The sequence below is a fragment of the Trichosurus vulpecula genome, chromosome 8, assembly GCF_011100635.1.
Source record: "Trichosurus vulpecula isolate mTriVul1 chromosome 8, mTriVul1.pri, whole genome shotgun sequence".
Taxonomy (NCBI): Eukaryota; Metazoa; Chordata; class Mammalia; order Diprotodontia; family Phalangeridae; genus Trichosurus; species Trichosurus vulpecula.
This window is the reverse complement of record NC_050580.1, coordinates 73119577-73138376: the sequence shown is the minus strand read 5'-3', so window position 1 is coordinate 73138376 and position 18800 is coordinate 73119577. Positions and strand designations below refer to the sequence as shown.

At 38.3% G+C, this 18800-nt stretch overlaps 1 protein-coding gene across 1 annotated transcript in view; it reads right to left on the bottom strand.

Annotated features, from left to right (window-relative positions):
• The window catches only part of WDFY4 (WDFY family member 4), a 392110-nt gene that overhangs the window by 315463 nt on the left and 57847 nt on the right, over positions 1 to 18800 (bottom strand). The window contains exons 8-11 of the mRNA XM_036734864.1: positions 18240 to 18397; positions 16014 to 16466; positions 14807 to 14908; positions 12251 to 12441 (exon numbers count right to left, since the gene is read on the bottom strand). Of these exons, the coding sequence (XP_036590759.1) occupies positions 12251 to 12441; positions 14807 to 14908; positions 16014 to 16466; positions 18240 to 18397 (904 nt within the window). The remainder of the gene's footprint in view (positions 1 to 12250; positions 12442 to 14806; positions 14909 to 16013; positions 16467 to 18239; positions 18398 to 18800) is intronic.

Genomic DNA, 18800 nt, shown 5'->3' with positions numbered 1-18800 from the left:
TCAAGGGATGGGTGTGTGTGTGTGTGTGTGTGTGTGTGTGTGTGTGTGTGTGTGTGTGCAGGCGCGCGCGCGTGGGCATCATGTGCGTGTTTAACCAACTGACCAATAAACATTTCTGCAAAACTATCACCAAGTCAGCAAGTTGCAACCTATCAGTGCTCTCGTCAACTCTTTACAATTAAAAGCTGCAGGGAAGGTGCTAATCTATACTGGCAAAGAGAGTTTACACATCTAGGAATTCCCTGTATCTGCTGAAATCACAGGTCTAGTTCCTATCCCTATTCCCTGGACATCCAACACTTCCCAACAGGACAGCAAAAATGGACTTAGAAGGAAAAACAGCCCAAAATAACATATTGCTGGAATATTTTCTATTTTCATCAAAAATTTCAGTTTGCATATAATCTACCTTCTTTTAGCTTCTCCTTAGAAGCTAACGTACATTTAAATGGATAATTTCATTGCATCAGATTGCCAGAATTGGAGGGGATCTTTCATAAAGTCCAATACTCTTTTTTTTTCCAGATGACAAAGCTGGAGCCCCAAGAGGGACTCAGAATATTTTATAACATCCCAATATTGCCCACTGAAGCCCAGGGTGCCCATCTGAGAAACATGAAAGTCAAATGCAAAGCTCTTTTAGGTCTCTTTGAGTTGCACCATTCAAGGAATCTGTGGTCTTTGTTCACCATGCAACTTCATTTATGATGGTGATGATGACAGCATTGATATATCTCCATTTCCCACCAGCTTTGCTGCTTTTGGACTTCTTTGGACCTCTTCATCATTACTCCCTTCCTTCCCCAGGAAACTCATCATTGATAAATCTCACCCTGCAAGATAGAATCTGCCTGGTATTCACTTCTCAGTCCCTTCTGCCCCTCAGACTGGACCGTTTGAGTGGAGAGCAGGTCTGTGGGCTCCAGAGCCTCTATAGAAGAAGAAGAAGGAGAGGAAGGAGAGGAAGGAAAAAGAGGAGGAGGAGGAGGAGGAGGAGGCAGCGGCGGTGGCTCTGTACAGTCTTCTCATTTCCCACCCACTACATTGATTTTGGACTTCTGAGTACCTTACCCCCCACCATCCCAAACCTTCCTGTCTCCTTTCTTTTAGCTTTCTTTTGTGTGTTATCTTCTCCCATTAGTTTGTGATTTGCCATAGAGCTAGTAAGGGTCTGAAGCAGACATTTTCTAGAATTTGGCTCTTCTTGACTCTAAGTACACCTTTCTAACCACTGAGCCTTCTAGCTGCCTAATATACAAATATACATACATACTATCACATATACATATACATGTTACATACATATATGTATGTATGCATTCATACATGTGTATAATGCATGCATCCATGAATCTTTAATCCATTTGGATCTCTCTAAGAGGAAACACTACCAGATGAAAGCAAGCATATTTATCATAGGCAGATGATTAAACAAAATAACCAGCCAGAGCACCAAAAAGAAAGCTGATTTTAAAAGTATATTTTGGTCAATTTTCAGAATGTTGATTGGCCTGTGAAATGTCTCTCCCTGTCTCCAGAAAACCTCCCTCCTATTTAAAATTCTTCCTCTTATTCCTTTAGTCACATTTAAAAGGTGAATTTATCAATTTTACAAAAAATATTCTGTGCATTCCTAAGTAATTTCACTGTCCTGAGTTGTTAGTGGCTTCAATTTTCCTCTTTTTATGGTGGAGGGAATAGGGGATAGAATCTCTCTCTCTTTTTTAATTGTTGGCATTGCTTGATTTATTAAATTCAAAAGTCATTATGTAAAATGGGGGGGTAACCTCATTAGAACTTTGACTGGTCTATTACCTCTTGGAATGGGGCTAATTTCATATTTGCAGAGTCATAAAGTAAAGACTCCAAAATCTAATTACAGAGGTTTAATTTCAAATCAACTAAAGAGAAACACTTCTATCATAAAGGAAAATAAATAATGTGCTACTTAGGGAAACAATTTGTCAGAATTGTGGAAACCAGGCAGGGGAACTCTACTCCTGTCATTCCATTTTGCATGATAATGCATCAAATGGGGTGGTAAGTCTTGAGCAAGGAGTAAATTTAATAAGTTAAAGTTGGAATAATCAGCATAGGTTTGACATACTTCAGGAAAGGTCAGTGTTAACCACATTTCCTTGGGCTGTAACTCGGTTACAATTTAATCGCCTCTGAGTTAGTATTCCTCTAGCTTGAATCTTTAAAACTGATGTCTACTGTAAACCACAAACTTAGTTAAGGATAACAGAATTTATTTCACATTCCATTATTTGTTATTCCTCATAATTTTCCATGTGTCATGCTGGAAGACTGGAGAGGTAATGAAATTAAGCTCAGAGTTTAACAGCTAAATATATATTAGCAAATCAATCTGAATTTGTGTGTAACACAATCATGATCCCAAAGGCTGAGGATAATAAATTCATTTGCTTACATTATGTTTTAACCGAGTTATCATTTGTCAAAATTAGATGGGGAAGCTGCATTTGTTGCCATCTTGGTTCAGAAACTCCACTCAACTAAAAAAAATACCTAAGACCCAAACTTTGTTCTTTCTTCTGAGAGGTATATTCTTCAATGGCTGCCTGCCATATGTTGGAGGGAACTGAACTTCCCTCTGGTCCCTAATTCTGCATTGGAGAGTCCAGTTGTGTATTTAGCAGTAAAACACAGAAGCTGGGGTCCAAAGGATTTTCACCCCATGTTGAACTATCTCTCAACATTTTACTTTTGCCAAGCCTAGCTTCGCAAAATTTAAACTAAAGGCTTACTGTATTAAATGCATTAAAGTATCAAAAAGAATTGATGAATTTGCCTACCTGTGTGCCTTTCCCACCAGGAATAATGGACATTGGGGAAAATCAGGCCTACTAAAGTAAAGAAGTAAGATCTCAATCATTTAATCACCTCTTCTCAATGAGTATCCATGATAATTGCTGGGCTGACATTTATTTCTGTATTATAAATAATGAATTTGGTAAATAAATTGGAAAGGCCAAAGTAATGCTAAAGAGAATGCTTTAACTATGTGAAGGAGTAAACTACTTTCAAATATCCTTCAGCAAATATTTATCCAGCCTATACCATGGGCAAAGCATTAACTTCATGGAATTTATAGAGCGTTAACTATCTAGTCCTTCAAAGCATCTGTTTTCATAGAAACAATAGGATATTTTAATTACTTATTTTTATCTTTTAATTCAAAAAGTCAACTAGAATGTCACATTTTTTTTAGATTAGGTTAGATTGCTGTATAAATTTGAAAGCAGCCACAGACTCTGAGCTGCCCCAGCACTCAGGGGCAATCTATTGTATTATATTTCATACCTTGCCAAGAATCACTAACGAGTTCAATCTCTCTGGTTAGTGCTTATCCATCCTTTACTTAATGACTTCCAATGAGGGAGAAAGCCCTGGTTCCAGAAGCAACCCATCCAACTTTTGGATCCCATTAAATAGGTCCAGATTGTATGGAGTGACAAATATTTCATCCTTTTGTTGTGTGCCCTATGAGATACATTCCATCTCCAACCTTCATGCCTTTTCAGAGAGAAGCTGTTCCCCATATCCAGAATGCTCTCATTTCTCATCTTTACCTGTCGGAATATCTAATTTCCTTCAATGCACAGCTTGCGACAACTCCTTTATGAGAAATTTGCTGATTTTTCCCAGTTACTAATGCCTTTCCTCAATGACTTTGTATATTCTATATATTTTCTATATATTCTATACTTATTCATCCATACATTCTATATTCATTCATCTGTGCAAATTTTGCTGATAAAACGTAAGACAGTGTCTCAATTTTGTATTTTTACAAACAAATGTGCCTGGTACACGATAGATAGACAGACAGAGAGAAAGACGGATAGATAGATAGATAGATAGATAGATATAGCTAGATAGATACTTGGTGATTGATTCAGATATTATTTATTTATTAATTCTCCCTACCTACTCCCATTATATACAGTGAGGTTTTATATTAAGAAGGTTCATAGTTACACAAAGAAAGAAATTCAGACAAGAAACAAGAGACCTAATATAAATTACAATATTTTAGGAGTTAATACAATACAACCCCTCCACCATATACTTACAACCCTTGCTAATACTGACAATATAGCTCAAGTGTCTGGTCCAACTTCACAGGACTGAAGGGAGTTCTGACCCCCAAGTACAATACAGCCCCTGAAGGTAGAGAGCCCAGCTTATAACTTCAGAAAAGTGAGACCCAACCAGAAAAAAACCAACTGCCGGTCTCTGTTTCCCAACTTCAGTGAAGCTCCCAAGACAATTTGCAAACAAATGTAGACTCCACATCTAATTCTAGCAAATGATAACTGAGTTAAAACATATCTCAGTAGCAAGTCAGCCACTTAGGGAGACACATTAGCTCTGGGCTACCATTACTGAAAACAACAGGAATGAGCTCAACAGCTCCCTGGCGGCCTTCCAGAGCAAACAGGCCTCCCTCAACACCCACACGACTGGGCAGTGACTTCAACATGGGGAGAGCTCAGTAAGCACTGAGTATAACTCTGTTAAATAATCTTAAACAGTATTTGTCATTTATGGTCTCTCTTGATAGCACAATTCAGAAATGATATTAAATCTGTAAAACATCATAATAGCTTTGTACATTTCTAATTCTGGATATTCTATCATATTTCCCAAGGGCTGCCTCTTGAATAAGGTATCTGTGGGTTAGCGAGCTAACAATATACTCACTTAAGGAAATACGATGTCCTGTTATCAGTTCTGATATCAGAACATCCAAACCAAGTAAAACAAAGAGATCCTATCCCCATTTGGGCATCATTTTCAAAGATAGATGGGGAATCCTTGTTTAGCCTGTACATGTCAAAATCCTTAAACTAGGAGGTCATGGTTCATCAGCCCCCAGTAAGGGAAATACATAAGAAAGGAATTTTTCATTTCTCTGTGCATATGTAACCCTGGCACTCAAGTCTGGACAAACACATATAACTTTGCCAAGTTTGTGTCCTGTTATTTAATTTCTTTTTTGTCCATGCCATTTCTGTAGCAATTTACCATTTAACTTCTTATGCCCAGTAGAGCAGTAACTATAGCTTTCTGATTAATATTTTCCAAGCATGCACTACAGAGCTGAAGTGTTCAGCAGGCAATGGAACTGAGGTGTAGGGGACTATGACCTACAATTGAGGGAACACCTTTGGTGAGGGCTGGAGTCATCTGCAGAAAGTTTAGACACTCTCATGCCCTTTAAGGGTCCCAGAGATCCCTGGGGGGGTGGGGAGGAGATAGAGAAGAGTGAAATCCCTAACATGCTTGGCCTTTATGCAGTGAGGGTCAGAGGTAGTCTGTGTTCCATATCAACCAACTATTCAAAAAGCAATTATTAAGTGCCTATAAAATGTTCCAGACACGGTGCTAAGAAAAATGAAACAGACTGTACCCTCAAGGAGCTTGTAGGCTATTTTTCATACACAAAAGTGATTTTTCATTGGAAAAACTATTGACATAATTATGTGCAGAAGGAGTCAACAATGTGGCATAGTCATTAAAGGAATTCCTAGACTGAACAAATCCAGAATAAAGAATCCCGAATAAAGAAGTCAATGGTTTTATTCTACTCTGTGATGGTCAAAACACATGTGGAAGACTGTATACAGTTCAAGGTACATTTATAGATGGGTATGCAGCAGAGTAGAATGTGAGCACCTTGAAGGCAGGAGCTCTTTATTATTTTATCTTTTTAATCCGAAGTCCTTAATATTTAATAAAAATAGGTACTTGTGGGATTGGATTGAATTTAGAGGAATGCAGATTGAATGGGAAGTATTACAAAAATATTTCATAGCTGAAGATCAGCTGAAGTAACAGGATATTGACCTCAAGAGGAGAAGATTCAAGAGCCCATGAGAGCTCTTTTAAACATGGGACAGGCTATCACAGAGAAGACAGATTAGACTGATTCTGGGTCATTCTAGACAGCAACACTAGGACCAGTGGGTGGAAATTACCAGAAAGCAAATTTCCACTTACCATAAGGAAGCATATGTCAATAATGAAAGCTGTCCCAAAATGGAAGGGACTGTGGTGTAATAAAAAAGAGCATTGGTATTAGAGTCAGAAGACCTGTGTTTGAGTCATAGTTCTTACACACACATACTAGCAGTGGGAGTCTGGACAAGTCACTTTAAGCTCTTTCCTCATCTACTAAGTAGGAAGTATGGTATTCACAATACCAACCTAACAAGGCTGTTGTGAACAAAGAACATTGTGAACATTAGCTGCCTGGCCTTGGACAAATAGGTCAGGAAACTTCTCTGAGCCTTGGTTTCCTCATCGATCAAGTGGAGATAATAACATAAGTGCTATGTACCTCTTAGGAATATTGTGAAAATCAAATCAGATACTGTATGTAAATTGTTACTTCTAAAGTAAATGTCACTTGTTAGTAGTAGTATTAATATTATAGGCCATTGATCAAAAACTAAAAGCAGAGATATGCACACATATATTGATATAAAAATTTTGCGTATGTGTATTCAAAATGAATAATTGGATAATGACTGATCATCAATGTCAAGAGGAAAATCTGAAATCATATTAAAATTAAATGTTAGATTGTAAATCTGGGAATAATAGTTGTAGAGGCAGAAATGGAATCTCTCTATCTTTTCTATTGTTTTCTCTTCAGATCATCACATGGAAAGAAGTGTAAAAAATGTTCTGTCTTTAAATGCCATGGAATACTGGGAAGTGCACCAAAGAGTCAGTCAGAAGATCTGGGTATTAATTCTGCCTTCGTGACAAATTTGCTGTGTGATCCTGGGCAAATTATTTCACTTTTCTAGATGTCAAAGGGTGTTGGATGGAATACATGATTCTGGAGATTCTTCTAGCTCTAAATATGTGATTCCATTATCAAAGGTGCTTTTGGATTGCACTCAGAAACAAATGCATCACTGGTAGTGAACATGCGAAGATATAGAAAAGAGAAATGAACTCAATTCAGAAATGAAATGTCTATTTTCAGTAATCTGAAAAATAATAATTTCTCAAAATTACTATCTCTTTACATTTGCAAAATTCTCCTTTCCTCTCCCTTCTTCAGCTCTAGTCAGTTATCATTTATAACCAGTTATAAATTCTATGTCTCTTACATCCAGCTCCTCTCAACTCACATGGCTGCCCAAATTGTCCTGGCCGTTGTCACCTGGACTATTGCAGTCTCATAGTTGAGCTTCTCGCTTCTGGTCACTCCTCCCCACTCTGATCTATCCTCTGTACCAGAGGCAACACAGGCAACCCACAGCATTCCCGAGGGCTGTCCGAACCAGATTAAAATGTAATTGAGAAATATCTAACAAAATAAATTAAAATACAATAAAACATAGATAACATTACGTTTCAAAGCTAAATCAATATGCAGTCTACAGGGATTCTTATGTATGGATTAATGAACCCTTCCTCCATTTCTATGTGAATTTGACACCACCGCTCTACTCAATTGCCAAACAATCTTACTGGTGCCTAAATTTGACCTTGTCACTTCCTTCTCCAAGAAAACTCAAGAGTTCTCTATTATCTCCGGAATAAAAAACTTATTCTTCTGGTATTTAAAGTCCTTTATAGTACCTGCCCACCTTCCTAGGATCATTGGACATGTACTTCCTATCATATACTCTAGGTTTCTGCCAATCTAGCTCACTTGCTGTCCCCTGAACAGCACTCTATTTACCACCTCTGTGCATTGTTACAAGCTGTTACTGTACCTGGAATGCCCTCCCTCCTCATCTCTGCCTCTCAGGATACTTGGCTTCCTTATCAGATCATAGCTCTAAAGCTGAAAAGGACCTCAGCAGTCACAAAGTCCAACCCTCTCATTTTACAGATAAGAAAATTAATGCCACAAAATGTAAGTGCCTTGCCCGAGGTCTTACAGGAGTATCAGGAATGGGACTTGAACCCTGGTTCTTTGACCAATGTCAAGAGCTAACGTCCTTTCCATCGTGCCACTACATTCAGCTTATGTGTCACCTCCCACATGAAGCCTTCCCTGATTCTCTTATTTGTTAGCTCTCTCTCCGTCTCAGTCTCTGTGTGTCTCTGTCTCTCTCTGTCTCTCTCTCTTATTATCTGCTTTGATTTTATACCCTTGTGCGTAGAACAATGACTTAGGGTGAATTGTTGCTTAGTCATTTTTCAGTTATATCCAACTCTTTGTGACCCCTTTTGGGGGGTTGTCTTAGCAAAGATACTCAAGTGCTTTGCCATTTCCTTCTTCAGCTCATTTTACAGATGAGGAAATTGAGGCAAACAGAGTTAAGTGACTTGCCCAGGATCACATATCTAGTAAGTGTCTGAAACTGGATTTGAACTCATGCAGGTGAGTCTTTCTGATTCCAAGCTCAGTTCTCTATCTGCTGTACCACCTAGCTGCCCTTGTGTAGAATGTAATCAACACTTAACACAGTTGGTTTACTGATTAGCTTTTGACAGTCTCCATTGGATAGGAACTTACTACCCCCATTTCATTTTTATACAGATCTAATTGTTAGGTAACATGTCTCATTGTAAAAAAAAAATTACTATTTTGTATAGTGACTGAGACCTACTGAATAGTCAAACATACAATAGCCTAATCGCAGTGTTTCTTGTTAACTTATTTGAGATAGGGAGGGCTGTTAGGGTAAGTCACAAATAGATGCCCAACCATTTTTTTTAATTGTGCTCATTGTCTATAAAAGCAACTCATTGAATAGATAGATTCATAGGAAACAAAGAAAAAGCAGGCTTAGAATAAAAGCTAACTTGAGAAAAGAGATTTTTTTTAAACATTTTGAAAAGTTACCCAATAAGGGACTATAGCAATGATGAAGGGAAATAACACACTCATTGGACATGAGCATGTGATGATGACAATTTGTTTAATGTAACAAGGAAATATGTAGGAGTCAAGTACGTTCATGGTGACTCTAGCCCTCTATTTATAATCTTACCATTAAAATGGAGAAATACAGTAAGGTAAGTGGAAAAATTCTGGAAATGGTGGTTCTTTGGAAAATGAAGCATCATTAAATTATGGTTCTAAAGCTGAATTAACAACAACATTGTGCTTTTTAAACTAACCTGCATGCAGAGCAAAATTTTCTTTCTTTACCAAGGCATCACTAACTTGGAATTTGTGATCATTTGACAGTTTAAATTAACCAGGAAGTGCTATTTTTCTTTTATGAAAATTATGAACAAATGGGGTTTTGCTTTAAAAAAAATGCAAAAATATTTTAAATGGAATATTTAAGCAAACACACTATCTTCAAGAATTGTAGAAGCATCTACTCTCAAGATTTGCTTTTGCTATGTATAAGTGGAATGGCCTCGGAAGTGCCAGTTTTCTAAGCCTCTGTTTCCTCATCTGTAACTGTAAGTTACGGATAAGTTTCTAGTACGAAGTAGGGGGAGATTTTCCATTCCAGAAGTCCCCTCACCGTTAGTGTCAAACAAATAGAAATAGTGGCCACTTAATCTGTGGGCCATATATTGACTTAGAAACCACATACTAACATTACCTCTGTTCTACTGTATTGGGTATGGGGGGACGGGCAGCTAGGTGGCACAGTAGATAGAGCACAGGGCCTAGAGTTAGGAATACCTAAGTTCAAATCCAGTTTCAGATACTTCTGAATCTTCATGATCCCATTTGGAATTTTCTTGGCAAAAATACTGGAATGGTTTGCCATTTCCTTCTCCAGCTCATTTCACAGATGAGAAAACTGAGGCAAACAGGGTTAAGTGATTTTCCCAGGGTCACACAGCTAGTAGGTGTCTGAGGCCATATTTGAGCTCAGACGATGAGTGTTTCTGACTCCAGGCCCAGCGCTCTATCCCCTGTACCACCTAGCTACCTTGTGAGTACAATTACTATTATATAAACATCACTGTAGGGGAATTAGAATCCATTGCTTCTCAGGAAGGTATTTTAATATGGAATTATACATCAGCCCCATCTTTGAATTAAAGAATAGCCCCTACTACAAAAATCACTGCCAGCTTAGGCCTAGTCAGTGTAAGCATTCAAGACGGAAAACTGTATTCCTAAACAAATGTTCCACAACTCAAACTTTCACTAATTTAGATTGTTCATCAACCTAATTTCATCACAATCAGCAAATTTTTACTATCTTCCATTTGATGTCTAAACATGGAACGGATGGCTCTCCAAGTTGAGGAGTTCCCCATCACTACAAGTGTTCCAACACAATCCAGATGCCCACTTATCAGCCACACACATTATATTCCAAAGATAATTCAATGTTCGCCAAGGGCTTGGAAGATATCTAAGACTCTACTACACATACCTAACATCCACAATATGCCAAAGAAACACCAACTAAACCCAGAGCAGGGGCTCTCTGGCTGGAAGCTCATATTCTAAGGTAACAGAACTGTTTACACTCATTCCCACATTGTTATCATCCTTCCAAGTAAGTCATCAGAGCCCAACTTGTAAGAAGGTACATACATTGATTCTAAGGCAGCTAGGTGGCACAGCTTATAGAGCGCCAGGCCTGGAGTCAGGAAATATAGAGGGCCGGTGGTAGCCCAACTTGTAAGAAGGTACATACATTGATTCTAAGGCAGCTAGGTGGCACAGCTTATAGAGCGCCAGGCCTGGAGTCAGGAAATATAGAGGGCCGGTGGTACAAGTGTTTTAGGAAGCCTAAAGCAATGGAAGGAAAGCTGGATTTGGAGTCAGAGGGCCTGTGTTCAAATCCCATCTCTCCCATTTACTACCTCTGTGGCTATTAGCAAATCACTTAATCTCTCCAGGCTTCAGTTTTCTCCTTTATAACAATAATAGGGTGAAGGGAATTTCACTTAAATCATTTTAAGGTCCCTTCTAGCATTATATTTATGATCATAAGAAGAAACAATTGTAAAAGAAGCATTTTGAAGAATTCTGAAAAATACTTCCTAAAGGTAATTAAGACATCTCAGCTCCCACTACTTGCCAAAGAGTCCTATGCCATCATAATGTCCCCTCACCTTTGCGCCTTGTCACCTGTTCCCTTATCTAGAAAGGAAAATGACTTGCAATCTGGATTGATTTGAAGCAGAAATTTGAATACCAAACTTTTCACCAATGATATCTTACAAATTTTTTGCAGTTCTCCAAATATATTGGGGGGAAGGACATTACACATCTTGAAGTAGATCCACATGTTTCAGATATTTTGGTTATGAAGGAGAGCCCCAAAGAGTCAGAATGGGACTCCAATACTGGAATCATTGCAGGGTAAAGTGTTGGAAAGAGTATATTATCCGACAGTTATACAGCCCTTTTTCTAAGAGATAGTTTATGTCTTAAAACATAGTATAGTTTATGGCATAGTAGATAGAACAGTCTAGGAGTCAGGAAAACCAGGCTTCAATTCCTACCTCTGAAAAATGATGATGATGATAAACCATTTGCATAGCTCTTTAACATTTGTAAAATGTTTTACATATATTATCTCACTGATTTTGCTTATTAGATATGTGACCATGGCCAAATCCCTTAAACTCTTAGTGCCTGCGGCACTGAGACAATGAGCTACAGAAAAATGCCAATCCACAATGTTAGGACTTTCCACGCTAAAAGTTTCCTACTCTGATGAAATCAGAGTCTTGGATTTGAAATTTAAAGATTTGCAAAGCACTTCACAATACATTACCTCATTTGAGTCTTACAGTAACCTGAGAGGGACAAAAATTATTCTCGCCCATAGAGAATTTAAAAATGAGAACCACTCACTGCACAAAACTATATGGAAAATTCATTTAGGGGTTTAAATTCCAAAGAAAACATTCAGTAACATTTGGATTCTATTATTAAGTAAGTAGGAAAACCACTAACGAAATGAAGTAAAACTTTAAAAATGCATTGTTATTTTGAATTTCAGTAACAAAACTGTTTTATCCTAACAGTGTTTATGAACTCTAGAAATTACATCTTTTTATGTTTGCATTGAATTACATGCAGAAATGTATTAGAAGTGTTTTAATACCTATATCCCAAGGTTATTTCTAAGTTATACTTGATTTTTATTACAACACTGGCATAATTTTAGCAGTCTCATTTATTGTTTTAGGATACTTTAATGACATTCTCTCAGAATAAGATAAAAGCAAAAGCAGTAACAGCATATGGAAAGTCTCATGTGGCATTTGTAGTATCCAAAAGAGAAAAAAAACATAAAGGAAGAATTTAAATCACCTTCAGTAGATCCAGTTTCAGATGTAGTTCTCCCTGAGTTGAAGAACACAGTGCTCCAATAATTATGCTCATATACTCTTCAGTGTTAATGGTGGAGAGCTGCTCCAAGATACTTAAAGAATCACTACGATAGCATTCATCATCCAAAAAAATCTTGATGAAAGGAACCATACCATGATCTTTCAGGACGACTGTGGATCACAAGGAGAGTTTGGGAAGTGAATGAAAGATAATGGTGCAAAAATAATAATACAACTCTGTCTTATAGCAGAATCCTCAAAGTCCACTTCTTCCTTGCTAGACTACTTTTTTTTCTTACGGTGACACATATCTATTTTTAAAAACATATTCTAGAAATCAAGTAGTGGGAAATTCAAAGATTTTAAAACAAAAGCAACAAGAATATGTTTACTTTCCTGATTGGTTTTTGGGTTTTTTGTGTAAGGAAAGATATCTACCACTTATGTATTACTCCGATGCCTCATTGTGACAAGGAAGAGAGTCTGTGCTATTAGAACATAATTTCTAGGGGATCCTACTATCTTAGAAAGGCTTAGAAGATAAGCCCGGTCATTGATTGTATGTCTTTTTTTCTGAAGACTAGCATCATCAAGTTCAGAGCAGCTCATTACTAGGTGGACTATAGGGTAATGGATTTGTTTGACCATGGTAACTCTCTAAGAGCATCTGTGATCTATGTCAGTGGAGGGAATGTCCATGCCAATGAAATCACAGATATTTGAAATACTGGCACTAAAACTGCATAGATACAAACTGCAAGGGCTACCTCTAGCTTTTTGTTGTCCCCATACACTATGTTAATTTTATGAAATGTCCAAAATATTAACTTTTATGTCACTCCTACTGATATCTCCAACTTCATTTCAAAAAGATATAAAACTAAATTTTGGAGCATTTTCCTCCGCAGAACATCATAGGAGAGGGACAAGAGAAACCCAGAAGCTGGTGATATGTTTTCCTTTGTAATAGGAGCCTCATTAACTACTCAAAAACTTAGTTCTTATGTGTGCCTTTGACTTTGAGTAGGTCATCTTTGAACACCTTAAAATCTCTGAAACTGTGGATTGATAGGTTATATTTTTTAATTTCATTAAATGAACCAAGATAATGCCAAAGGACTTGTGCTATCCACCTCCAGAGAAAAAACTGATGAAGTAAATCTGACTGCAGATTGAAGCACACTATTTTTCACTTTATTTGTGTGTGTTTCTTTATGATCTGTATTTTCTTTCACAACATGACTTATATGGAAATATGTTTTGTATGATTACATATGTTTAACCTACATCAAATTGCTTGCCATCTCAGGGACAGGAGAGAGGAGGGAAGGAGAGAAGTTGGAATTAATTTTTTTAAAATGTTAAAAATTGTTTTTAAATGTAATTGGAAAAAATAAATATCTTTTAAAGCTTTATTAAAGCTTCATTTGCTTACTTCCATAGTCATTTTACATCCCTCCCTCCACCTGATAAAAAAGCCTCTTATAACAAAGAAAACTAATTAAGCAAAAGCAACTCATTTACTGAATCTGAGAGTATAGGAAATATTTCACACTTTAGTTGCTCCCTCCCCAACCCTTTGCCAAGTGGTGGGAAGTGTGTTCATCACCTGTCATTCAGGATCAAGCTTAGTCTTTGATGCTTCTTTACAGTAGATAACATTTGAGCTTCTCAGAAGAAAGAAGCCAAATATACCCTATGATTTATGTGATACCAGATGTATTCATAGACTGATGGGAGATTAAAGCTAGAAGGGATGTTACCAATATTGATAGCACTAATCTCAAGCTAATAGTTTATACATTTAACTGAACTCTCCATAGGCCCTAAGAAACCCAATAGGTTTCTTACAATGCATACAATACATGTATGCATTATTTTCATTATGTGCTGTTAGCACATCAAAGTAGTATAAACTGAGCCAGTCAGATATGCCAAACTGTGCTTGTGTTTTGTTCTTTCTCAGATGTTTCAATCATATCTGACTCTTCAAGACCCCATTTGGGATTTTCTTGGCAAAGATGCTAGAGTGGTTTGCCATTTCCTTCTCCAACTCATTTGACAGATGAGGAAACTGAGGCAAACAGGGTTAAGTGACTTGCTCAGGATCACATAGCTAGTAGATGTCGGAAGCAAGATTTGAACTCAGGAAGACAGTCTTCCTGATTCCTAGCCTGTTGCTCTATCCAGTGCTCCACTTAGCTGCCCATTCTTGTGTTTACTCTTTTGTTATTAAGGCTTCAAAAATTAAGACTATTAAAAATTAAGTCAGCAACCATTGGAATGAAAATAGATTGTCAACAAATCCACTAATTTGCTGATATTTAATAAATATCCGATAGCTACTGGATGTTAACTGTGACATCTTCATCAATTACCACTCAAATGGAAAATAGATAGGTAGATAGATAGATAGATAGATAGATAGATAAATAGATAGACAGACAGACAAAGATAGATATAAATTCATTCAGAAAGACCTAGTTCAAGGTTTCAAGAGGAATTACAAAGCATTTACATAGTGAATCCCCCTTACCTGTATTCCGAACAGAACCCTGCAGCAGTGCAGCCACAATTTTCAGCATCACACAGGACAGGTCTCTGTCCATATCCTCTAAACTGAATGACCCCCTGTTTCCTGCCATATGAAAAATGAAATAAGGATTGTTTCACATCATTATGATTTGAGACCTATTCCTTTAAGGGGTAAGAAAAGAATAAACTTGTGACTCTTCTGCTCTTTTTGCACCATCAGAATTATCTGGTCCAAAGTTATTACCAGATACATCACAGGAAAAGAGATTAGAGACATCCAAGGATATTTATACCTCAGAGTTTACTGTATCAGAGTTTGATATGTACTGAATGTCAACATAATAAGCTCAGAACACCATGTCTTTTCTTCCTCAAGGCATGTAGATTTAACTTTTAGCAGTTGGTCTAATTGCTTTTCCCTTGCTGATTAATTAAGAATATTAGATGATATAGTGGCAATTTTAGCAAGGGAGCATTCAAAAGAGAAGTCAGAGATAGCAGATAAAGGGCTAGTCTTAGAGACAGGAAAACCTAGGTTCTAATCCTCCTTCTAAAACAGAAGCTGCATGACCATGGGCAACTACTAACATCTCTGTCCCCAGGCAAACCTCTAAAGTTATGGAACAGATGAGTTGATGAACTTCATTAGTGAAGAGAGTTTTGATGCTGAGAGTTCCGAAAACAGATAAAATCACAATCCTGGACTTTTTTTAAATAAAGAAGACACATGAGAGTGACTGCAAACTGACTCATTTTATGTTTTGAACAGTATATGAAGTTCAAGGTACTTAAGTTCTCATAGGGTGGATCAAGAAATTGACCAGGCCTCTCCTCTTGCACCTTGTACCTGGATAAATGAGTCCTTTGAGCTCAGCTTCCAAAAGCTGCGAATCATGAAACAATTCACTTCCATAAACATTTATTTTGTGCCAGGCACTGTACTAAGCGCTGGGGATACAAAAAGAGGCAAAAGACAGTCACCACCCTCAAAGAGCTTACAATCTAATGGGAGACACCACACGCAAACAAATATACACAAAGCAAGCTATATACAGCACAAATAGGAAATAATTAAAAGAGGGAAAGTAGTGGAATTAAGAGAGGTAAGGGAAAGCTTCCTGTGGAAGGCAGGACGTTAGTTAGAAATAAAAGGAAGCCAACAAGGTCAGCAAACAGAGTATTCTTATGCTGTGACCTCTGAATCTTACCACTCTTCCTCATGATCTTTGCTTGTTTCCGTAGCTGAGCCAGCAAGAGAGCCAAAAGCCCCGAGTCCCTGAATATGTCAGTAAAGAGCAAATCGTGTGCGATGATCCTGTGGAGGCTTCGTAAGGCCACTAAGGTACAGGATGGTACTTGGTTCTCTTTGATCAAATTCTGCACTTTCTTGAGAATTTCATGGGGTATAAAAGACAGGTCAAAGACCACGGACTCCAGCAGCTGGAAGAACTGCATCTGAGCCAGGGAGGGCTTCAGATGAATGATTTCCACAAACTGGGAGATAGGCTGCAGGGTCCACTCCAAGAGGAAGAAGTTCCATCCATTCCAGGTCCATATCGTTTTGATGCTGGATAATATTTTTCGACAGAGAAGGGGATCGCTGGTTTTCTGGAAGGCATTTTGCAACACTTGAAAGGCCTGGAGGTTTTTCACAGACATCCCTGCTGGAGAAAATAAAAATACTAAAGGCTTAGATATTTCTTGAAATATTTGTTGCACTAATTATAATGTTAATATCTCAGTTAAAATGGTGTTCCTAAGGGAAATGGCTAGGGAAAATAATGGAAGAAAACTCAGTCTTTGGCTTATTAGAGAGTCTAGTGTGAATGAGGTAAAATAAACTAATAATAACAATAATATTTATATAGTGCTTATTCTATGGCCAGGAACGGTGCTAAGTTTTTGTGGATTTTCAATCATTTTTTCATTTGTGTCCAACTTTTCATGACCCCATTTGGGGTTTTCTTGGCAAAGGTAGTAGAATGTTTTGCCATTTTCTTCTCCAGCTCATTTCACAGATGAGGAAACTGAGGCAAACAGGCCTGTCACTCTCCAGTGTGTCACTTACAACTATCATCTCATTTGATAACTTTAATAGATGCTAAGTCACTATACCTTCCCCCACCTTTTATTTTGGCCTAGACCAAGGGTGGGCAAGCTGTGGTCTTGAGGCCTTCTAGGTGCTTGGGTGCGGCCTTCTTGCTGAATCCAAATTTTACGGAGCAAATCATTTTATTAAGGAGGTTTGTCCTGTGAAGTTTGGATTCAGTCAAAGGGCTGCACTTGAGGACCTAGGGGGCTACATATGACCTGGAGGCCGCAGGTTCGCCACCCTGATCTAGGCCTTTTATTTCACTGGTATAGGGAACACCCCCATAAGAAAATTCCCTCTGCTAAAATGAATCAATAGCAAATTATGGTCTATAGATTCTTCAATTTAAAGTTAGGAAGTTTCCTGGGATAGTGAAAAGTTAACTGACTTGCCTTGGTCCCCAGTGTGGGGACAGGATTTATGGTCAACCATTCCTGGTGCCTTATGAAATGAAAACCTTTCAAGGAAATCTTTTGACCACATATCCATAGTCCCTCAGGAAGCTTTGGTAAGCTAAATTGTCCCTAGTGAATAGAGCAACGCCTCTCCCCTAAGGGCCCCGGGGCTCACAGTTAGACTAATCCAAAGATCTAAGGAGACTTTTACTGTAAATGTTCTTTTTTGGTCTCCTTTCATGGATTAGGGGTTGTAGGTCTTTAAACTTTTAGCAGGTTCTTTCCGAGAAGAGTGGGGAGTGCCTACGTAGGGGAAGAGGCTGTCTTTGACCATGCCAACCTTGACTTCATACATCTAGGTATAGATGAGTTCTGAATAAGGCAAACCTAAATTGGCCACTATAAATTTGTTAATTAGTTAATTAAAATAAAGTCTATAGAGTAGATGTAAATTATGTAACAAATAACTTCCCTTAACTAACAGAGCCAAATAGAATGAGGCAGTTAAGAACAAAAGTATTATTTTCTATGTGTTGGATTGCAGGAAGTAAGGACCATTTTCCAGGTCTGTCAGAGAGAGCACAGCAAAGTGCAATGCTTTAAAGAACTCTAATTTCACCAGTGTAGATATCCCCTCATCCTATGAGCATCACGGTCCCTCTGTGACTTAGTTGATGGTCTCTAATAACAGTGTGTGTGACAGCAAAACAATCATGTCCCAGTGACTAGCCTGGTAATGAGCCTCCCTGGTTGGAGCTGTGCTGGATAACAGGAGCCCACTTCATTCCTATGCCCCTCCTTGAAGCCTCTCAGCTTGGCAGAGCCTGGGCTCTATTGCCTTAGCCTTTGGGAACCTGGGGTCATGTCTACCCCACAATGAGCCATCTGAGGAAACCTTTGATGGATGACAACAAAACCAGAGAAGAGGATGAAAAAATATACTCTACCAGAGGGCTCATGCTGGAACTTAAAGCCATCTAGTTGAGGGTAGGTAACACTGTCAAACACCTTCAGTTCCATCTTCCCACAGACTGTGAGCCATACCAGCAGCTCCAAAAGTTCTTCCAGGTAGGGCTCTGCTTCATCATCAGGAACCTCCCCATACCTAGGAAAAAGGATGGCATTGTGTCATTGGGTAAATGATCTGAAGCCACTGGCTTGCCACAAACAGCTCTCTGGGGCCATAGGTGTGCCTAAAGAGTATGCTGGAAGCCCCTAGAGGGCCAGTGGGTGAGCTGGCAACCTCAGCACAGCGCTAGGAGGGCTCTGTGTACATACACCCGCTAGAGGCAAGGGGAACCAGAGAAAGCACCTAGCTATATAGGATCAATAGGGGCACGTCAAAAGGGTACCTTCTTCCAGTAGGAATTAGGAGTGCCTACAAGGCAGAGGAGAACCAAAGAGATTTCCCTTACATGCTTGGTGCAGATACGATTCAGATGGAGATCATTGGGATTCTCTGCCTCGGTCTAGCTCAGCTGAATCATTCATTTTCCTTATGAATATTA